This window comes from Lissotriton vulgaris, chromosome 11 (genome assembly GCF_964263255.1).
Source record: "Lissotriton vulgaris chromosome 11, aLisVul1.2, whole genome shotgun sequence".
Classification (NCBI taxonomy): Eukaryota; Metazoa; Chordata; class Amphibia; order Caudata; family Salamandridae; genus Lissotriton; species Lissotriton vulgaris.
The window spans coordinates 986,020,975-986,044,794 of record NC_141699.1 but is presented as its reverse complement, the minus strand read 5'-3'; the positions used below and the strand labels follow the sequence as shown (position 1 = coordinate 986,044,794).

The 23,820-nt window shown below is 49.7% G+C and overlaps 1 protein-coding gene across 2 annotated transcripts in view; it reads left to right on the top strand.

Annotated features, from left to right (window-relative positions):
• MLF1 (myeloid leukemia factor 1) overlaps positions 1 to 23,820 on the top strand; it is a 122,046-nt gene that overhangs the window by 4,430 nt on the left and 93,796 nt on the right. For both annotated transcript variants that reach the window (XM_086944224.1, XM_086944223.1), the window contains exon 2: positions 1,662 to 1,782. In XM_086944224.1, the coding sequence (XP_086800350.1) occupies positions 1,662 to 1,782 (121 nt within the window). The remainder of the gene's footprint in view (positions 1 to 1,661; positions 1,783 to 23,820) is intronic.

Sequence of the window (23,820 nt, the reverse complement as noted above, 5' to 3'; positions counted from 1 at the left end):
AGCTGGTTTGCGAGAGCTGGCGTCGGTTAGCCCAGACTGCTTTGTGGAACGAGGCGGTGCGTTGTGAAACTTACGAGCGGTGCCACCAGCCACGATGCGGTCACTGGTATCCAGTTAGCCTACCAAACGGACCAGCCAAATTAAAATTTCCTGAAAGTCTTTTAAGGGAAATAGTGAGCTCAAACCACATTTTATATTTAAGTTGCCATATTGTGGCTTCAGATGAAACTTTCCGTTTTTTTCTATTGAACCCATGTTTTTTTGCCCCTCAGCACTAAGCACAGGATGCAGCAAAGGAGCAACTAGCCTTTCTTCTCTCATGGAGGTGCACAGCCTCATCTTGCCTTTGGTTGGTTTTGATCAAGCCACATTATGGCCCAGTCTATTGGAACTGTCTTAGCTCAGTCCACTGAACCACAAGAGGTGTGTCTTTTCACCTGCTTCATGATGAGTATTGGAAGCTAAATACTTGCACTTTGCAGTACAAAACACTCTAGACTCTAGAGGAAGAGCTGAATTAACAAGAGCAGCACAAGTGGGGCATGCAGTGTGAAGGAAGATAGAACTCTCCTGCTCATACTACAGCATAGAGCACTCTATTTGCTGATGCATTCCATTGATACAGAGGGATCTAACACATGTACAGCTCCTCCAATGTTTCCCAAAAGTCTCATACATGCTACAGATTGAGTAAGGGTGAATAAAGGGGCCCAGTTGTGACCTATTTCTTGCATTTTCCCGGGAGGGCCAGTAGACTGTCTACTTACTGGGTTACAGACAAAAAGAGCCTTCACCCCCAGTTACAGAATACAGTGCCACCAACTGGCTGGTATAGCCTGGCCATGTGGACAGTAGCCACCCACATCAAAAGGGGTGTCACTTTATGTAAACACCACTACCCAACCAAATCTCGAACTCTTTGTGCGGTATACGACATGCCTACGGCATAGTGACATGGGTTTCTTGGACAAGAAGGAATATTGGCTCCGCCAAAACTTGATTATAAAAATTAGAAGCAGATAAACACGCAGATGGGGATGCTTGACCCTCCAGTTTTTCACACATGCATTGTAACAGTTAAAGGTGTATAGAGTTGTTTGTTTAGTTGAGTGTTTTAAGCACTATGTGTCGTATTTGTATGTCTTCTAAGCGCTGATTTAATTAGTTTAATCTTTTCAATCAATAAACCCTTTAGCTAAAAGTAGAGCACTCCTTTTGCTGTCCTAAAACAAGTAATTTTTGACTCCTTAATATGCTGATTTTCATTCGAGTCATATCATTTCGGACTCGTTTCTTATCTTATAGCTGAGGTTTCCTTCACTTGCTTACCAACGTTAAGATGCAAGCACTTTTCACTAGGCTACAAGAATGATCTATGGTGTGAGCCCATGCTAATGTGACTTTTTGTTGTCCTCTTTTCTAGAATGTAAAATTCAACTTTTTTTCTTGTAATGACGTGTAACAATCATTAGGCTGCTAAAGATTTTCTACGGACGAATGAGGAAACAGATGTTCAATGCCAAACTGTAATACCTGGCAGTTTGTTGTTTAAATATGCATTAAATTCACTTATCTCAGTTAGATGGAATTTTTTTTATTTAACATTGTTTTGTGCACAGTCTTTGTTGACAGTATTTTCTCTATTATTCTCATCCCCAAAGAGACCCTATTTGTCAACATCGTGACCATGTACATCGCATGATGAGAAGCTTTTCTGAACCATTCGGACTGGGTCCGTTTCTCTCAATAGCAGGCGCTGGAGAACGTTCAGATCGTCGAATGGTTGGTTGCTTCTTTTTTAAAATCTGTTACAAACCAGTACTTTGCTGAACAAGCTTGACATGTTCAGTGATAATATGTATTAGATTGTGGTTATAGCTTTTAATATAGTTTTATATTTTGAACCATTAATGTTTCCTGAATCATGTATACTTAGTGTGTCAATTTACTAAAATGTTTAACCTTTTTTCCCAACAAACTGTATGAGGAAAATTGACCCCTTTAACTGTCCACCAATGGCTACAATATACACATATTCATGTGCACAGTGGCTTCATGTTCATCTTCCAGAAGTCACCTAGCCAGGGTGTGATGTAGTCTGAATGTGACTTTGTTACTGGCCCAGTTACGTTTCCTGATTAACCCCTGTCCGACTTCTGAGCTTAGCAGAAATACAATGCTGCGGAGGATTGGGGAAAGGGAGTAGACTGGGGAATCGGATACCTTACAGCTGATAATGCTGGCGCCCAAGGTAACATTAGGTCAGAGCATCCTGTCCTATAGCTCATTGTGAAGCTTCCACATGGATCTAAATGCTGGCATGCAAGAGGTCCCCGTATCCCTATGCCCGCCGTGGCTGGAAGGTTTAGAGAACTCCTGTGTAGCAGCAAAAGATGCACGAAGAGGTTGTTCATGTCCTTGGAGCAGATGTTTCTGAGGCCTTGCTACACCCAGGTGACAATTTGGATTATTTGGAGAAAACCACTTCAGCAACAGTGTATTTCTAGCCTTTGTCAAAACTCTTAATTTAACCTGCATTGGCTGGGAAAAATCTTGGTCAAATCTGTAGGTGTTTTTCATGCCAGGCTGTGCCACTTCGCTATTACATCCATCCAGGGCTTTCGAACATCAGAGCTTAGTTCAGTTTGTGAAAGAACCATGCATATTGTGCTATGCATCAATGCAGTAAGAAAAGTGAATTATCGGAGGAAGGGTGGTGCGGCACAGACATGTAACAATTTACGGAGCACCCTTGATGATGTAGAACTCGCGGCTGAAGGGCCTACGCCCCCAGTGTGTGCCATACCTTATGCATCCACTAACACATCCGGGGGTTCATCAGGCCAGGGAAACTCTACCCTTCCCCTTAAAATTTATTTTATGGAATATTGCAGGAATCTGCTCCAAAATAACGAACAATGACTGGCTAGGGTATATCAGAGGCTTCAAGATCATTTGCCTCCAGGAGACCTGGTCCAGAGATGATATTACCATAGATGGGCATCGTTCTTTCTTCGTTCCTGCATTTATTTTGAATTTATTTATTAACTGTACAATTAATTAAAATCATTACAGTAAAAGACCATAAAAAACGAGCAGATAAAAGAATGGTCACAGTAAAAAATATGGAGTCTACCGATAAAAGTTTGTCATTCGTGTGCTATATACTCGCCCCGCAACACCCACTCAATCTGCCATCACCGGTTCATTGTCATGAGTCCTTATACAGAGTTTCCAGGACACCTGCATAAAGCCTTGGGGGTTTTCTAGTTCAGCAGTCTAAAGGTCATTCTCCTTGGGCCTTCCATTTGGAGCCATACGTATAGTACTATTTCTGTAGGACAGATGAGTAGGATCAGGGCTCTGCACTTGTTTGAGGGGAAACTGCATTATCCCCCTTATTATGCTGTACTGGGCATCCTGGTTTAATTGTGTTCGTTTGCAGCCCTTAAAGCCGTGCTAATCAAGTGAGTAGGGTCACAGTGGTTGTTCCTGCATTACCATCAGTTGCAGGGAGGGCCAAGGGAGGGATTGCAGTGTTTATAGCAGTAAAATATGGATCTATAAAAGCCAGCTGTTTAAGCTCGTCACCCTGGTATCAGTTAATTATGATCTCTAATTTAATTAAGGTCAGAGTATTGTTGGTGAATTGGTACCAAAACATCTTTGTTCAAAACAACTGTCAGGTTATCCGTCAAATCCCTAAAAATGAGATTACTCAAATTACCAGGAAGTGGTAGCCATTATGTATCCTCAGGGAAGGGGATTTTACCTGTATTACGTTGTCTACGAGTTCGGATTATTGTGCTCCGATGTAGCCAAACGACTGACCAGGAGCATTTAACATAGGGAACCCCAGGAGGCCCCGATGGTTTAACTCTAAGTGTACGAGAGCCCATAAAGAATTAAAAAGAGCACTCCACGCTACTCTGCGCAATAGAGATTTAGTCAAGGCTGCAAGGTACAAATATAAACTTGAGATTGAGGAAAGAAAAGCAGAATTGAGAAGTTCTAGAGAGAGCTGGAGCCCTAAAAGATACAAAAAAACCTGGGAAATCATCAACCGCCCTTCTTTACTGAAGAAGTGAGACAGATGGACTCACTGATCTTGGGAGATGCTTGGGTAGCTCATTTTACTGGTATTTTTAATCCACAGCACAAGAGGATAGAGGAGTTGATAATGGATCTGCCCGTAGATCTATCTGCAGCCACCCAAATGAGGTTATCTATCACAGTATCTGAGGTTGAGGAGGCGTTAGCACAGGGGAGCAGCTTGAAAGCACCCAGCCCAGATGGGGTGGCCCTTGATCGCTTTAAAAGCAATCCTCACTTGAGGGCACCACTGTTGACGAACATCTTTAAGGCAGTTATCATTGGCACCATACCATGCCTGTATCCTGGAAGGAGGCATTAATGGTCCCTGTTTTCAAAAAGGGCAACAGAAGAAGTCCAGCGTGATACAGGCCAATCTCGCGTATTGATGCCACAGCCAAGGGGCTAGGTAAAGTCCTCCTTGCCCACTTGGAGGCCTGCTCATCCACCGTAGGGATCTTGTCTAAAACGCAATATGGCTTCAGGAGGGGACTAGGCATGCCTTAACCTGTCCTTAATTATTGACAAATATGTGAAGGCCAGGAAGGACTCTATTTACCTGGCCTCCATGGATTTGTCTAGTGCCTTTGACACTGTTAATCGGAACAAATTGTGAGCTATGATGGAAGGTATGGGCGTAGAAAAAGCTTTGGTTTATCCCTCCTCTGCAGGTTACACTTTAACACCACAGTGGCCATAAGATACAGCACCCAAGGGTAAAAAAAACGATCCGATAGCCCGAACAGAGGGTGTCCGACAAGGGTGTATTTTTAGCCCCCTTCTTGTTTTTAATGTACACAAATGGTTTGGAGGCCCTTTTATTAAGGAGGGATTTTGATTTTCCTAAATTTACCAGCAAACCCATTCCATTATTAGCTTACGCAGATGGCAGTGTTAATGGCAATGATAGCGAATGGCCTTTAGAAATCCCCCCTTGATATTTTTATTGATTTTATATCTTCACTCGACCTAAAAGTCAATTTTGCTAAATCATACATTATGGTATGTGACCCCAAGACCACAAAAAACAAGAATTTATTGTGCGGGACAACTTCACGTACTTGAGCAATTTATATAATAACAGGTTGAATTGAGAACCACTTGTCACAGCAAGAGCCCTTCATACAAACACGGTTGTAGAAGGGCTATTTCGTTTTGCCCATAAATTGGGACATAAGCCTGTGAGAGAATGAATTACTCTATATAAAGCAAAATGTTTTTCTATCGCAACATATGGGGCAAGGGTGTGGGGACATCATAAAAGCTGCCAACTACAGACATTGGAAAACCTATTCACCAAAAGGTTATTGATGACTCCAAATAGTGCCCCAACCTTGTATGGCCCAATTAACTGGGACTAGAGATTGTAGAAGATCGTATAGCTAGCGCCCCTTTGTTTTTATTGGCAACATTTTGGCCCTCTGAAGAATTAATGTTTTCATGTGAAGTAATCATAGACTGACAAAACCTGGTAAATGCTCTAAAAATACCATGGTTCCGCTTTGTGAGGGACAAATATCATACGGTAGGACTCGGGCACTTTTATGACAACCCAGAAAGTATCCAACCAAATGCTAATAGCATTATTAAAGAGGCGTTTTACTCTAGGGCCAACAAGCGTTATCTGGAACAAGTTGAGATGGGCCAACCACAGATGCCCCTTGCCCCACTGCAATATTATTTAACTTTTACTACTGATCTGCAGAGTAGATTTTATTTGTCCAGCTTCCGTTTATGAACTGTGCACTTTCTGTTGGCATTTCCACGTCAAAGAGGGTGGGCTGATAAGCTCACACCCTGGCGTGAGACAACTGTATGAGCTAAAGCACTATGCACTTTATTCTATGCTGCACTTTATATAAGACGGCGAGGAGAACATTTTTAGTCCCATTATTAAGGAAAAATCCGCCCTTGCACGTATATTGATGGTTTTAGCTTCTTGTACACATTGGCTACCCCTGACATTTGTATCGTGGTAGCCAATTACATAAAAGTGTCTGGGGATATTGGAAAACGCTATGGGTAAGAGCTACTGTGTAACAAACGGTTTTATTGTACGTTGTCCTAAACGACTCACTATTGAGTTAGTACCTTATCCTTTCTGAATTCTATAAATTGTATAATACCATTCTGCTCCAATTCAATAACTGTATGTAAAGAATTTTATTTCCATGGAATCGTATGAATTGTTCTTTTAAACTATTGATTATAATTGTTTTACATATTGTAATAATTTTACTGTAAACTTTTATGGTTCTTACAAATTGAAATAAAGTTGTTCTTGACTGACTGAATTATCAGACCAATGAAACAAAGGGTGCACCTTTAAATAACTAACATGACGGGCAACCAGTGTACAACAGATGGTTTATAGCCCAGTGGAAACAAATAGTACATGAATAGTCTAATATGAATAAGAAGCCATGCATCAATGGTCGGTGATCACCCTCTTACAACTTCATGGAAAGAGGTCTATCATGCCAGAACTGTGGTCCTTGATGGTGTTGTGCACATTTGTATGGAGCCTGGCTCAGCATGAAATGACCAGAATGGAAAACCAATTGGTGCTTGAAACTCTTAAAAGTTTTCAAAATGAACTCCATTGATGGCCTTGATGTATTTAGTATCTCAACCATGCGACCAAGAGGGTATTGATGCTAAAACAATCTAGATGCCAGGAACAGTAGGCCTCGATGTGGTCATTCGTGGGACACATTTTCTCCAGTAAATGTCAAAGGAAAGGTGGCAATCGACAAATTAAGTGTCTTTGAGGGAGGGCATCCCATCCATTGAGTTTTTGACAATTGCAAAACTATCTTCATAACTGCAGTAGGTTTTGACATGCTGCTAGTTGCTTGATGTCTGACTCAGGTGTTAATCTACCTTGTCTGTTACCATATCTCAAATTGCAGAAGATACTACAAGACTGTATATGCCTACATCATGAAGATATGTCTGGTAACAAAACAGGTTAATCTCCTTGTGGGTGACACAATCATACCCGTTGAACCTATGCACAAATGTGCCTCTGTAGATATGCATTCAAATATAGTGTAAAACAGCGTAAAAAGGTGAAACACGCTGGCATAATTATGAAAGTCCAAAGCCCACCAATGCACAAATCAAAGTTTATCTTGAGCAGAAGGTAAAACCACTTAAAGAAAAACACATCTTGGGAACATGCAACTGCCAGACTTCTATCAACAGGGTAGATCATATAACTTCCATCAGTAATACTGCTCATGTAATGAGGGGAATTTTAGTTTTGGGATTGCTCTCAACCTATCTTTTACCAGACTGAATAAGCTCCAGCTAGATTATATACTGCTCCATCCATATTAGTCTTTTCCAGCCCAAAGTGCTCAGCTTTGTTGTTTCTTCTCCCACTCAAGTCTTTCTGTGTGTGGCCTTGAAGGCATCTGTGGGCCAAACTGTTTCCACTATTACGAATCGCAAAATCCTTGTAAGTGACAATTCCTGTCCAGAAAAAAACAAGCTTGCATGATGATAGTATTCAAGCATCTCAAGTGAAGAGGTCCAATTCTAAATAGGTCTTTGTCAATGCCTGAAATTATTTCTACAATATGAGTGTGCAGGAAATTGGGTTATTAGAGTGGAAGCCCTACTCAAATAATAATCCCAATACATGTCAATGTGAGCCACAGTAGTCACTAAATTAACCTGTGAGTAACCCTCTGGTAGCTTGGCAGCAAGCAGCCACGCTTAATTTAGAGGCAATGTGTTAAGTAGTATTACAGCACTCAAATAGTAATAAAGTGAAAACAAAACACATGAAAAATCCCACACCAATCTTGAAAAAGAGAGTAAATGTTAATAAATAATATGATACCATAACAACAAAAAGTCAATCAATAAAACTCGAGATATACAATTTCAAATTCTTTAGTAAAGTAGTGCAAAAAAAAAGCACAAAGCACCAATTGGGGTTATCTGGTTGCACTGGACCAGGATAAAGTCACACGTTCAGACCAATTGGAATGGAGCATGGGCCGGGTACAGGACCTAGTTCGGCTTGCAGGACCTTGTTCTTGGGAGCATCAAATTGCATTTCACTGCGTCGGGTTTGAGGGAACCGTCAGTTGGACAATGAGGAGTGCACTCTGATGCCAGCCATGTGTCCAGGACCTGGGGGCACCTCTTGAGGATCGGAACTCACTACATCGGAGGGCCAGTAACGGGGCAGAAACAGGTCCATTTGTGTCTAGTATGCTAAGAACTTATGTCCCTGTAGTTCAACCAGGAGGCTAGTCAGCTCGCTCTTGTGGTCACTATGGTGGTACTGGGTTCAAGGAGCAGGTCCAGTCTTTCTTCTTGCAGCAGGGTAGTCCTTCTGGCAGCAGGGCATTCCTCCTTCTGAGTCTTCCACAGGTCCTGAAATGATCGATGAGGGGTTCTTGAAGTCCAATATGTATACCTGGTGCCATCCTTTTGAAGTGGGGGGGATATCCTTTCCACTGGCTCCAAGAAGTCTGGGCTGATAAAAGACTTGTGTCCGGTTCCTTAGTTTCTGTGCTGGAGGCACCCCATTAAAATGTACATGGGGCGGGGAATAACCCTGCCCCAACCATCCTGGCAGGGTAACCCATTCTGGCAACACCGAGTCCCCCTTTGCTTAATATCTGGCAGGAATACACAAATCCCAACAGCAAAGTCCTTTATAGTCACATGACACAGGACACTGACAGAAGACACAAATGGTTAGGCCAAGAAAATGCCAACTTTCTAAAAGTGACATTTTCAGTATTGTGACTTAAAATCTGACTACCATTAAAAAGTATTTTAAATTGGGAGCGTGGCCTAGCCACATGGTCGACAGAACATGAGCACCTTAGCTCCCAGCCGGCCCGCTGTGAAATCCTGCTAAAATCCTGAAATCCAGGAACACTGTATTAATACAAACAATCTATGGTGAACCTAAAATTCTGCCAGCCAGCTCGAGAAATGCAAAACTAACAGAGATGGGCGCAGTTCCTAGTTAGCCCCGAAACTAGGCTGCGCTCTGTGTCGCAGCAGTGAATCAAAGGGAAGCACGGCGGAGGCTCGAGGACTGCCTTCACACCAACTGGGATCAAGATCGTTTGGGTGTGAGGTCGCGTCCCCGTGCGTTTTCCCCCGAGTGACGTGGAAAGTGGTGGGCGGTGTCGGGATGGATCCCGGCCGGTAAAAGACCTGTTGAGGAGGATCGGTCAAAGCAGAGTGGGTGCAGCTTGGCCGAGGCTCCGGGCTTCCCCGGCTGCCGAGAAGTGAGCGGCATCGACCCTAAGGTCGCAGCTTAGGGCAGGCCCGGTGCAGAGATCCGGGGCCCGCCGGTGACTGAGACCCAGGGGCCTGGCTTGGAGGCTGGGCGAGTATAGAGGCGGCTTCCAACTACCACCTTGTTGGTCGTGGGACTGCCTCTGCTGTGCCGCTGGGCCTTTTTTGGTGAGTCTTGGCCGCCAACTAATTGAAACACACAAACTTGCAGTGGGGGCTTGGCATTGCAAGGAGTGTGACTGGTGTGCACATCTGCAGTGCACTGACTGGGCTGGCGGGGACTGGAGTCGGACTGTCCACTCAAAATCCGCTGCAAAATTGATGTCCTCTTCCAGTCGACGTGCAGAAGAGGGAACGAGGCAGCAAAGAACGTTGTGTGATGCGGCCGCGGTGGGGGCGCGGACTACTGCCCCGGAATGTGGACTGTGGGGGGGGGGGGCCCGTCGGAGGTGGGTCCTCCTGGGCACGGACAGGTCCCTGAACTGGAATTTCTTTTGCATCCTGAAGCCAGGGCCTAGTGGTGCAAATGGGCCAAAATTGAGCCAGTACCAGACAAGGGGGAACCACTCTGATCCTGCTCTGCTGCTGACCTAAGTGCAGCGGTGGTGCGTGGGCCGAGGGCGGACCCGAGCCTCGCACGCATCCTTTCGTAGGCCTGCCCGGGGATCTTGACACCCGGATACGCCCCCCCTGGCATTCCTGAATGATAGATTGTCTCATGCTGTTCGCCAGGGAGCTACCAGAGAACTGTAAGTTTTGTGTGCCTGAGTGCTGGATGAAGCCTGGTTTGCTCACGGAGGAAGGAAATTGTGCATCTACTGAACTAAGGCTGATTAGTAGTGTACTGTACATTGAGGGTTTTCTCCTACAGCCCAGCTCCCTAGGGGAATAAAGGGAAGGTCCATGCAGCGACTGCAATGCATCATACTTTATTGGGACACTGGACCGTGACAATCCTGGTGGAGGTGACCCATGGGCATCTGACCTCTCCAACCCAGGGGCGACTCGCACAGGTGGAGAGTGACCTAGGCGTTGCCAGTTGGAGCGCGACTGGTTAAGCCTCAGAAATGCCAATGGACAGGGTGACGTGCAGGATCCAGCGTCGACTAGTCCCCACCAAGCATCACCATGGGCAAATACAAAGACACTCTTGCAGGGGCATCCAGTACCATTACCCAGTACACTAAGCCACACCACCCACCACAGTGCATCACGCAACATACCACTGGGACAGCTGTGGAGGATGGGGGGACGCAGAGTCGACACGGGCCGAGCTGCTAGCTGCCATTCAAGGTTCCCGTAAGGTGCTGGAGACCTGGATTTAATTCATCTCCATCAATGTCAATCTCTTGCGACCTCCGCAAAGTAGCTGTTGAGGTCACAGTGGTGGAGGAGGCCATATCGGTCCCCCTTGAAAAAACAGGTATCACAATTATCCTCCACAACGAAGATTCTAGAGTGACGCTCCAGATGCAGTAACATCCGCATACTGGGCTTCACCGAGAGAACAGAGGGGAGGTAGGTAGATCAGTTTCTGGAGCAGTGGGTCAAAACCCAGCTGTGCCCGGCGGGCCTATCGGACGTGTTTGCTATAGAGAGGGCACACATGGCCTTGCTGCCCCCACTACGCCCAGAGGCTCCCCCGCCAGGGTTCATTGGAAAAATCTTGATATATAGAGAGAAAGATTGCATCCTTAGGGCTGCCAGAGATCACCAGGACATCTTCTTTGAAGTAGGATTTCCATTTATCTGATTATACCAAGCAGGTGCAGGAACAAAAGGTTGTTTTTAGGCGTTATAAGGAAACTAAGGGACATGCAACTACAATGCATGTTGTTCTACCCTGCTAAACTGAAGGTCCTGGTACAGGCTAGGGCACATTTCTTTCAGAAACCCGAGGAGGTGTGAGAATGGTTGGAGATTTGTGGGGATGCACTTCCACTGCGAGAGCCACAAAACTAAAGCAAGAAATAGGGCACTAGACCTCGTCTGGGATCCCAGTCCAGTGAGGGTGCAGAGGGCTCTCTCACTGCGGGCAAGGACCTGGAGTAAAGGATCACAATTGGAAGTGACGGCACAATACAGATGAGCACAGACACCCCCTTGATACAGAAGGCCAGGGGAGATTCTGTTAATATGCATACTGGGGAACAGACTCAATTGCTCAATGCATCTGTGGATATGGTTCCAGACGCTATGATTGAACAGGTTCAGAAAAGGGGGTGGTGATGGACAGAGCATCTGAATTAAACAGAACACTCCTACCCAGTCAACGGATCAGGGCTTGATCCATCACCGTTTTTTAGCTCACTGCACCATCCCAGCTCAGAACCTGGCTACATGCAAATTAGTCTGTCCCTGGCCCAGTGCATAATGGGAACAGGGCAGACCAAACTACCAAGCCAATTCTTATACTGGGAAGGAAACAAGCTTCCGGGGACCGGTTTCTGGCATTACAGCCGTCTTCGGCCCGGCTTGCTTGAATCCTGATGGTGCAATGAGCAAGGGACTCACATCTGAGTATACCCTTCCACGCTTATGGTGGACAAAACGATTCAGAAAAGGGGGTGGTGATGGACGGAGCATCTGAATTAAACAGAACACTCATACCCAGTCAACAGATCAGGGCTTGATCCATCACCGTTTTTTAGCTCACTGCACCATCCCAGCTCAGAACCTGGCTACATGCAAATTAGTCTGTCCCTGTGCATCATGGGAACAGGGCAGACCAAACTACCAAGCCAATTCTTATACTGTCAAGGAAACAAGCTTCCGGGGACCGGTTTCTGGCATGATTGAACAGGTGGCGGAGGACACGGAGAAGCAGTGAACAGGGTGCTTGGGATGGCTCCCGAGCTGGGCTGTCGGCATGTATTAACCCTCAGTACGAGAACTATACAAAGACTGGAGTGGCCTGCTGCACTGAAAGGGCGGGTGTATTTCTATATATTCCGGGGCGGGTATCATGATGATGTTATTATTGGGGCAAGGTGGCTCTCACCCCTGGGATCTATGGATTAGGTTAAATCATGGGGATTAAGTTAAATCATGGGGGATCGGGTGGGTGTATCCAGATTTCTTTCTGCAGGGCGGCTTAAGAGGGTTGTGCCCCATTTGGGCGATACAGGGTGATGCGTGCGACCTGGCAAGTCATAGGGGTGGGTATTTTTTATAATATTGTGTTCACAAAATGTCAGAGGGAGGGGAGAAGGGTTCTGTTGCTACACGTTTTTTTGTTCTTCTACGGTGTGCACCGTCGTAGCTCAGTCATGGGATGGCAGGGTCCGACATTAGTAGCTGAAGGAAGAAGACCTCAAAATGGGGACAGTCCTAATTCTTGACCTGGAATGTGCGGGGTTGGGCACGTGCACCAAAAGGCACAAGGTATTAACTTTCCATAAATGCCATCATATATCGATAGCTTGCCTCCAAGAAATGCTCCTGGATAACAGTGGCAGGGCCAAAGTAGCCAAGAAGTGGCGAGGTCAGATTTACCATTCCTCTTTCTCTAATTACACCAGGGGCACTATGGTCTGGGTGGCTCCGGGTACACCATTTACTTTAATATACAGTGAATCCGATGTGAATGGCAGATATGTACTCTTGCGAGGCTTGCTAGAATGGCAGGGAAATTGCTATTTTAAACACATACACACCAAACACAGGCGACCCTACATTCTTCCAGGTCCTTCAGGACCTACTTTCCAACGAATTGAATGCCCCATACATATGGATGGGTGACTTTAATTGTGTTCTAAACCATCCCTCCAAGGCAGGAACGAAACCGAGAATGTCCCAGATTCTTCGGAAGGTTATGCATGAACTGAGGGACATGATGTGTGGAGGGAGGCCCATCTTCCTCTCCCTATCTTCACGTGCCAATCACTTACACATGGAACACCGAGTAGTCTAGATAGGGTCCTTGTGTCGGGTGTGCCGGTCTTCTCAGAGGCAGATGTGACCCACTTGGCTCGATTTCTGTCTGACCATTCCCCGGTACGTTGTTTGGTGAAGTGGGGGTCTCCCATACTGGGGCCGAGACGTTGGAGATTTCCACCCGACCTGCTCAAGGATGAAGCTGGAATGGCAGCACTATCTAAGACTGTAATAGACTACCTTGAGGCGAACTGGGGGGGACTCTATCGGGAAGACTACTGAATGGGAGACCTTAAAGGCAGTGGCACATAAGGCGAGCATGGGACTTGTGTGCGGGGTGAGGAGACAACTACTAGGGGAGCTCGACAGTGAGGAGAAAACCTTAACCACCATACAGGTGGTCCCTTCGGCCCAGATGTGGGCAGAAGGGAACGGGAACAGCGAGAGCGCTTAGCAGACATCTGGGATAGGCTGTATAAGTATTCACTAGCGCGTTACTGCCAGAGACTACACGCAGAGGACGATAAGTCAGGTCACCCACTGGCTTGGATTCTCTGAAGGGAGCAGGCTCCCACATTGACCACCACTTTGAAAGCTGAGGAAGGGAATCTAGCCCGCACCAGGGCTGGGATACTGGAGGTGTTCCTGCACCATTTACAACGGGTCTATACTGCGGACGCCGGAGTGACAGCAGAGAGGTAAGTGCCCATTGTTGAGGGTTGACGGAGCTAGACGCTAAGATGACCACTGAAGATGTGCGGGAAGCGCTTAGGGCCATTCCGAGAGCCAAGGCCCCTGGGGCTGATGGGTTCCCGATGGCCTTCTTGCAAGCCTTTTCGAATCAACTTGTGCAACCCTTACTATAAGTATAGGAGGAGGCCTTTGAAGCAGGGGTACTACCCCATCAATGTGTGAAGGGGCAATAGTCATGCTCCTTAACCCCTTCCATGCTCATGACAAGGTCATCTCGTCATGGGTTTTACCTGCCCTGTGCTTATGACGAGTTGACCTTGTCACAAACAATGGGAAATCATAGAGAGCAGCACCGGGGAGGGGGGGTGGACCCCTTAGCAGCCAAGGTGTTAACCTCTTCGCCGCTAATGACAAGGGTAACTCGTCATGGACTTTCCATTGATTTCAATGGAAAGTAAATGGCAATAAAAATAATGCCTTAGCAGTAAAGGGGTTAAGCCAGGAGGAACGACCAGGATCCCTCAGAGTACCGACCCACAATGATAAATTCAGACGTTAAAATGTTGTGTAACGTCTTGGTGGCTAGGCTGGCCCCCCATAAGGTACACCTAGTCCACGAGGATCAATGCGGCTTCCTACCAACCCACAACATGGGCATGAACATTAGGCGATTGACGCACATTCTGCACGAAGCACAGCAATGAGACGAAGTCAGCCTTGGTTTTCATAGATTTAGAAAAGGCCTTCGACTCAGTGGACTGAGGGTATCTATTGGAGGTGCTCAGGATGGTCGAGTTTGGTCCGCAGTTCAGACGGTGGGTACAGATCCTATACATGGAACTCAGTGCTAGAGTTCGGGTGCGGCAAAGTAGGTCGAGCGAGTAGCGGCTAGGGAGGGGGTTGTCCACTTTCTCCACTCCTGTTTGCACTGGCGATAGAGCCATTGGCAATATGTTTGCACAGGGACCTGTACTGCTTGGAAATCAATATCGGTGGGACGTCTCATATCTTATCTCTATGCACGGATGACGCGTTATTCTATGTCTCTTTACCGCAGGTGGCGGTACTGAGACTTCAACAGGTCTGGGAGTTTGGCGCGTGTTTCGGATTGCGACTTAAAAGGCAAAAATAAAAAAAATTCTCCCTGGCTCAGCTGGCCAGCTATCCCGCGGACGCTCTTCCCCAAATGGGCCTAAGATGAGAGAAGGAGCACTTCAGGTACTTGGGCATACAGGTGGCGGGGGACGACTCGCAGACACTGCAGCTTAACGTCTATAAGATGATCGATGCACTAAAAGGGTCAGTGGGTTTTTGGAACACTCTTCCGCTCTCCTTAATGGGCAGACTGTCGATTGCCAAAATGGTGGTGCTGCTTATACATGCTTTAGAATGCCCTTTGCCCCATACCCAGGCGAATATTCCTGGCACTGGATTCTATATTGATAGATCTTTACAATGCGAGCAGTCGTAGCTGAATCGAAACGTATGAGGGTGGTCTACTATTATGCGGCCCAACTTCCGCACGCCACGAGATGGTTTGCTGAAGGGGACAACTGGGAGAAAAGGCTACTCCCAGATAGAGTACCGGTTACTGACTTGCCCTCCCTGCTTTTGGAGGACGCGGGCACATCCGACACAGTTCCATATGTGGTCAGACAGACTGCCACATTTGACAAACCTTTGTGGAACGAATCTTAAAGCATGCTCCGTTTCATAGGGAGTTGCTGGTTTGGAATATTGCGCCAGTCAGGAGGGTGATGTCCAATATGACATATCCGGAGTTTCCAGGAGGGGAGCTGTAGTGTGCTCAGGGATCTGTACCTGGGAGAGAGCTTTATCACATTTGAGCAGGTCTGTGGCAATTTTGGACTTGGACAGGAACAATACCTACAATGCGCTGGATTAACCAATATATTCAAAGAAATTTGGCTCACACATCTATCGATCCCACAGCCCTTTACAGACACTAGACATCTTACTCACATGCGGGGCTGTTAGGCGCAGCATATCACTGCTGTATAGGGCCATGAGGGCAGACGCCATTACTTTCCCCTTACCCGCCACCCCCAGGGGCATTTGCCACCTCAAACGCTGACCTGGAGGGACCCCTGTAAGAGAAGGACTGGAAGATGGTGGGCACGCTCACGATTTCCTGTAATGCCCGCCTCTGGTTAGTCCACTACAACTACACACATAGCACATATATAACGCCGGAGAGATTACATCGCATGGCCCCCAATAGGTCAAGCTCCTGCCTCAGGTTCCATAAAGAAGGGGCCAATTCTTGCACTCGGCTTGGGAATGCCTCAAGGTCAGTAGTTTTTGGTCGGAGGTAGTGGAGCGGATAGGAAGCAGTGTTAACAGACGAGTACAGTTTACTCCCACTCACTGTCTGTTGGGGTTAATATGAAACCCATATGGCATATAGGCTCCAGCAACTACTACTGGTGCTAGTAAGACCTCAAATTGCAATTGTTTGGATGGGGGTGTGGGCGCCCAGGATTTCGGTATGGATAAGAGATGTGCGGGAATGGACCCTGGCGAAGGAGATGCACATGAAAAGGTGCCGCTGAAATGAGAATTTAGAGGATGATTTGTGAGTTTGAAGGGAGCTTTGTCATGAACTACTGGCTGACGGCCTCAAGGCAGGTCCCGAAGCACATCTGCGGAGAGTAACCATGCAAGTTCTGAAGGGGAGGGGGGCTAAATTTCTTTAAACTTGGTACAGTTCTCGGAGGGGGATTGCGGATGAACCAATCTAAGGGACGGTAACCACTATGAGGTAGGTTTTCATAATTTAAACTATGGACTTTGGAATGCCCACCTGTGTTATGTTATTTTGTAAAACTTTAAATAAAGATTATGTAAAAAAGGATTTTAAATTACAATTAATTTGAGTGCAAACATCAATTTCCTATCTGGGGGGGCGTGGCTTGGGCGCCGATGGCGATGGTCGCCTGAGAGCTCGGCTCCGGGACTAAGCCCGAGATTATCCTGAAAATCGGAGGCTGAGGGGCACCCCAGACCCCGCGTTCGGTTGTGCGAGGCGACGACACCCTGCCGGGGGCCTTAGTGGAGTTTGGACGGGGGCTGCTCTGAAGAAATGCCGAAGTTTGCGGAGTTGCGGAGTGCGACCCAACATGGCGCCCGGATTCCTTTGTCCCCTCAATCGAAGCTACTGAGTTGAGGGGGACTCGCGGATGTCGGCTGGCACCCGGCTTCACCATCCTCGGTTGTTTTGGACATTGGACATTGACGGGCTCAGACTTTATACAACGGGTTCACACTCGATTAGACGACCGGGCGGGTGCCCACGCACTGGAGGGCACCGGGTGTGGGAGCCCTCGGCTACAGGCGGTGGTCCGCATCGCGACTCCGCAACCAGCTACGTCCTCCCGGCCAATCCAACTACATGGGAGGCGCGACACTCTGGTGCCACGGAACAACCGAGGGAGTTGGTGGCCCTCACCCGGGAGCTATAGTGGGTGAACGGGCCTGCCCGTCCAGGCGACGGTTGTCTCCGCCCCCTCATCGGTGCCCTCGGACGACGTGGCGGTGGTGTGAGCCGAGGCGGCGGAGTCCCTACAGGCTCTGGAGAAGGAGATCGCCCAGACCCGACGTGAGAACGAATTCCCGGGAAGGTCGTGATCGACTCCTGTACGCGGAGACGCATACTCCGGGACACCCACGGAGAGCCCCCGGCAGCATGGGAAAACCCAGAGGAGCCAAGGGATCCAACCAGACCACCTCGGACTCTGAAGCCCAGGACAAGGAAGAGCAAGGAGACCCCAAAAGACCTGATGGCGCTCCATTGCAGCAACAGTTCGACCGAATACTGGAGGCGATAGAGGCTACTCGGTCGGCCCTCCAACAGGACATTGCTCAGGTGGCGACAGGCCTGGGCCTCCTTAGGGCGGACCATGGTAAACTCTCAGACCGGGTCAAGGAGGTGGAGGGCACGGTGAAAACTTTGGAACCGGCGCAGAGAACCTTAGCTGCGACGATAAAGGATGCCATGTCCCGAATCGAGACCCTCGAACGGAGGGCGGAGGATGCGGAAGGCCGCAACAGAAGGAACAACATTCGAGTGGTGGGCCTGCCGGAAAAAATCGAGGATGGTGATATGGTGCGATACTTGGAGACCTGGCTCCGAGACACGGTGGTCCCGGAGGGGCTGTCCTCCTTCTACACTCTGGAACGGGCCCACAGAGTTCCAGCACGACCCCTACAGCAGGGACGCACTCCAAGGCCGGTGGTAGCGCGGTTGCTACATTTTCGGGACAGAGACTTGATCCTAAATGCCGCCAGGCACAATGGCCCGTTCCAGGTTGCGAACAGTCAGGTGAACATCTTTCCTGACTATACCTACGAGACGCAACGCAAGCGGTTCTCCTTCCTGGCGGTTAAGCGTGAACTCAGAAGTGAGGGCATCCAATATTCCCTCCTATTCCCCGCAAAGCTCCGCGTCATTGTCGACGACAAAACCCAGTTCTTCGACACCCCGGAGGAGGTCTGTGACTGGCTCGAACTGTATCGGACAGGGAAAGATGGTTTCGGCGCCTCGACCCAACGGGAGGATGAGCCGGAACAAAGGAGGCGATCCAAGAGAGTCAGAAATCGCCGCGGCCGCACGGGAGGGCCATCGACTGCGGAGACATCATCGGAGCGGAGGGGAGTGTTGGAGGTTCTGTCGGAACTATCGGGAGCAAGAGGTGAAACCCTCGAGGAGGAGGAAGAAAACCCGGGTGCCCACGGGGCACCATCGGACTCGGAGGATTCAGTGGCAGACAGTACCCATACACCGGTGATCACACCGAAGTCGGTGGAGGACCTTTTAGACGGACAAGGGTACGCTGCCTTGTTTTGGGTGGGGGCCCGGCAGGGGGGAGGCGGTTGCCGTTCTTTATTGCTGACAACGGAGGAGGGAGGGTTGGGGGGCCCCTGCTCTTGCCCCAGGAGGTTTCGATACCGGGGGGGGCTTGCTATAGTCCTGGTAGCCTGGGCGACGAGGGCCCACTGCCTCCGCCCAGCCCGCACCTGGCCCATAAGGCCTTCCTACGGTGGCGACCGTGGGACTAGGGGGGGTTTTGGGGTTGATACACGCCGAGGTTTGGATGGGATCTAGATGGTGCAGTTTGGGTCCTGTTCTGGGGTGGTTGGGGGGGGGCCTTGTTGGTTTTTGGGTGGTTTGGTTTTGGTTGGGGAAAATGGCCGCCATCAGCGCTGGGAGGATTGATGCTTTTTCTTTGGGGGGACCCAAACGGGAAGACTGTGCAAGAACACTCTGGGACAATGGCTGATGTTGCTACCTTGAAATGTGTTACTTGGAACGTGAGGGGGCTTCACACTATGTCCAGGCGTCACAAGGTCCATGCTTATTTAGTGCGTAGGGGAGTGCAAATGGCGCTGCTGCAGGAAACGCATCTGAACAAGGCGGAAGGGGCGGCGCTTCAGCGTAGGTGGCGAGGGCAGGTCTTCTCCACGGCGTACTCTGCTTATGCCAGGGGGGCGCTAATATGGATTAGGGCAGGAGTCCCCTTTCAGGTCACGAGGACAGTGTTGGACCCAGAGGGGCGTTTCGTGGCCATCTCAGGCACCCTAGGAGGGAGGGATCTGAACGTTTGCTGTGTGTATGCTCCTAATGTTGACCAGACTGCCTTCCTTTCCGGGTTATCGGGCTCGCTGGCCCACTTTTTTGCCGGGCCCCTCCTGCTGGGGGGAGACTTTAACTCCGTAGTAGATGTGGACATGGACGGCTCGCATCCCCCGCTCCCCGATTCCCCAGTCCGGCGTACGGCCAAAGGGCGTCAGGATTGGCAGACCCGCTGGGGTTTGACGGACATTTGGAGGGCGCATCACCCCGCGACTAGAGATTATTCATACTTCTCGAGCCTCCATGAGCTACATGTCAGGCTAGATGGCTTTCTTGGTTCGCCCGAACTAGTTTCGGCAGCGGTCCGTTCGGAGTACCTATCGCGGACCATCTCGGACCATAACCCCCTCCTGCTGGACATTCGCTGGTTCCCCGGGACGCCGGCAGTACCCACCTGGAAGATGCGCCCCGAGATCCTCGAGGACAGTGTCTTCAAGGCGGACCTAGGGGAGAAAATCACGGATTATTTTGCGTCCAACGGCGGTTCCGCGAGTACTAGGGCGTTCGAATGGGACGCTTTTAAGGTGGTGATGAGGGGCTACTGTATCTCTAAGAAGGTGGGCATGAGGCGTGTTATCCTGGCTGATTTAGATACAGCGGACCGGGCACTCCGCGAGCTTGAGGTTAGCCGTCCCGGGCACCCGGAATTGCAAACGCAAACGGTAGAGGCGAGGGAGAAGGTAGCGGTGGAGGTCGAGCGGCTCCGCTGTTTTGATTATAAGGCCTATACGGTCCGGTCTATTGCAGAGGGAGACAGGTCGAGTGCGTTGCTGGCGTGGTTGGCCAACCCCACGCGCCAGTCCCAGACGACGACAAATATGCGTAGGGCAGATGGGACCGAGGTTTGCACCCAACCGGAGATTCTTAGTTGCTTCCGGCATTACTACGAAAGTTTGTACCGTAGTCGCTCCGCGCGTGACCCAGATCGGCTTGATAACTATCTTAGCCCACTGGAACTCCGCACAGTAGGACAGGAAGTGGCTGAAACCCTGGGATCCGATATCGACTTAGGGGAGATCCGCGGGGCCATCAAACGGATGGCGAGAAACAAGACCCCGGGCCTAGATGGCCTCCCAGTGGAGTTCTATGCAGCTTACGCTGACCTCTTGGCCCCTCGGTTACTAGTGGTCTACAGGGAGGCGAAGAGGTTGGGTCGTCTCCCTGGCTCGATGTGTGAGGCGTTGGTGGTTCCTCTCCTCAAGCCGGGCCGGGACTCGTCCGACCCGGGGTCTTACCGTCCCCTATCCATGCTGACGGTGGACTACAAAATATTGAGCAGCATCTTGGCCTCGAGGCTGCTGGGACATATGAGTTCCCTAGTACATGAGGACCAGGCCGGTTTCATCCCACGGCGGAACACGACTATGAACATCCGACGGTTGTTCCGCTTGCTTGGGGAACCATTCGTGGAAGCCCCGTCCCCGGTGGTCTTGTCGGTAGACCTGGAGAAGGCTTTTGATAGCCTGGAATGGGACTACCTATGCACGGTATTACGGAGATTCGGCCTCGGGGAGGGATTTGTCAAATGGACTGCAGTCCTCTACGCTTCCGCTTCGGCCAGGGTTAGATCGGGTCCTTTGATTTCATCGCGATATCCGGTGGAACGTGGCACGCGGCAGGGATGCTCCTTATCCCCGCTTCTTTTTGCACTAGCGGTAGAGCCGCTGGCGATGCACCTCCGCTCGGGAGCCCACTACACGGGCTTATGGACAGCGGCGGGCCCGCATTATGTCTCGCTCTATGCGGACGACCTGTTGCTCTTCCTGGAGGATCCGGTCGACGCTTTGCGGGGAGCGGAAGTAGCGCTAACGGAGTTCGGAGCAGTCTCGGGTCTCCAAGTGAACTGGTCTAAGACCTGCCTCTTCCCGATGCGCAGGGGCACCCCCGCTCCTACGCTAAGTAAGGAGATCAGGTGGGAGCCCGACTGCTTTAAATACCTCGGGGTATTTGTGTATCATGACCAACCCGACCTCCTAGATGGGAACATTGCCCGTTGCATGCGAGCGCTCCGAGGCTGCATGGACTTCTGGGCCACGCTTCCGCTCTCAGTGGCGGGACGTATTGCCCTGCTCAAAATGGTGGCGCTCCCCCGGCTATTGTATTACTTCCGAACCTTGCCGATCTGGGTCCCACCGGCCACGTTTCGTCGCCTGCGTTCTATGGTGGTCGGGTTCCTCTGGGGAACGGGCCGGCGGCGGGTGGCCCTCAACACCCTGATGAGGCCAAAGGACGAGGGGGGGCTTGCTGTGCCGGATTTCGAGAAGTACTATCTGGCGGCACAGCTCCAGACCTACACCCAGGAGATAGCCAGGGAATTTAGAGGCCCGGAAGACGGAAGGGGGACGGGTATGGCCAGGCACATCCTCTCCTTTATCGCGCTGCGACAACGCTTGGTCCTACGGGACCTATCGATGGAGGAGCGGACTATCCGACTGTGCTGGAACCGGGCTCACGCTAGAGGCCACTTACGGAAGCCATATGCGCCTGAAATACCGTTGGGGATGCTGACGGCCCTCCCCCACGGAGGGGATTGGACACGATTGGCGGACTGGGAGGACTCAGGTTTACAGCTCGTCGGGGACCTGTACGAGGACGGAGCGCTCTTGTCCTTTCAGGATCTCATTGACCGCTTTGGGATCTCCAGGGGCGACTTTCTGCTGCATTCGGCCATTGTGCGAGCGATCCAGGCGCACTGGCAGAACGGGCTAGAGGAACCCCAATTGTCCCAGGTATGCCAGTACGTGATGATGTCGGCGGGCACGGTGAAGGCGGTCACTTGCCTCTACGGCAGGTTGATTACCGAGGGGTTGGTTCCTCTCACCACATTGAAATCCCGCTGGGAAGAGGACATTGGTAGGGAGATCCCGGAGACGACCTGGGCCCAGCTGATGAGGCGTGCCTGGAAGGGTACACGTAGCGCCCGTTTCCAACTGGTCCACTATTATGTTCTCCACAGAGCGTACCTGACCCCGGTAAAGATCAGGCGTTATTTTGCCACGGCTTCAGCGGAATGCCCTAGGTGCCCGGCTCAGGAGGCGGACCTTGTACACATGCTATGGGCCTGTCCAGGACTGACGTCCTACTGGCAGGAGGTAGCGGCGACCTTAGAGGAGGTGACGGGGAGGCATTTATCATTCGATGTGGCGGTAGGGCTCCTGCACTGGTTCCCCCATACCCCCCGGAATAAAATCTCCAGTAAATTCATTGACCTGGGGCTCCTACTTGCTAAGCGAGAGGTGACCAGGAACTGGAAGGCACGGGCTGGTCCGGCAGGCAGCAGATGGCACAGTGAGCTTCTGAAGTGGGCGGCGGGTGAGAGCGCGCTAAGATACCGGCTGGCTTGGAGGCAGGGTAACGAGAAGGCGCAGGAGGCCGCGTTAGAGTGGGAAACGCTGGTGCAGGCCCTCAGAGATTATTGTACCCCCAGCGACTCCGAATGTGATGAGGCAACTCGCCCCGAGTCCCGATAAACATTAGCATTGATAGCACTATTACCTTCCCCGTGGGTCAAGCATTGGATCCTATGTTGATGAGCTCCCTGGCGCTGATGGTGGGGGGGGGGTTCCACAGTTAATGGGCAGTTTGAGGGGGGGGGTTTACTTTGGGGGTTTTGGGTTTGTTTAGAAAAGCAGAAGACGGACAGTGTGTTATCCGGACCAGCTCCAGCATTCTACTGACCCCAGCTGCATTTGCCGCCCAACCCCAGGGATATGGGCTAATTGGCTGTGTACAAACGTTATGGAGGGGGGTCGGTGGGCTTTCTGGTGTATATGTCGTTCATAACACAATGCTGGTCGATACTGTATTGATTTACTGATTCCTGCAATAAAAATATATTTAAAAAAAAAAAAAAAAAATCAATTTCCTATCTGCTTCCAAGCTTAAGTTAACACTAAGTAAAATAATGTAACCAGATGTTATCCAATTTGAGAGATAGGCCTCGCCATTGTGAAAAATTACTTTAGGAGTTTTTCACTACCAGGACATGTAAAACTTAAACCCACAAGTCATTCTTTTGAAATGCAGCCATTAAGGCCTACCTAAGAGGTGACTTATAAGTATTTAAAAAGAAAGTTTAAGGCCTGGCAAAAGGTTTCTTGTGGCAAGTCAAAAAGACACCTTAAAACTGCACTACAAGTTGCAGTGGCAGGCCTGAGGCATGTTCTAAAAGGGTACTTTAGTGGGTGGCACAATGAGCGTTGCAGGCCCCGCAGTAGCATTCAATTTACTTG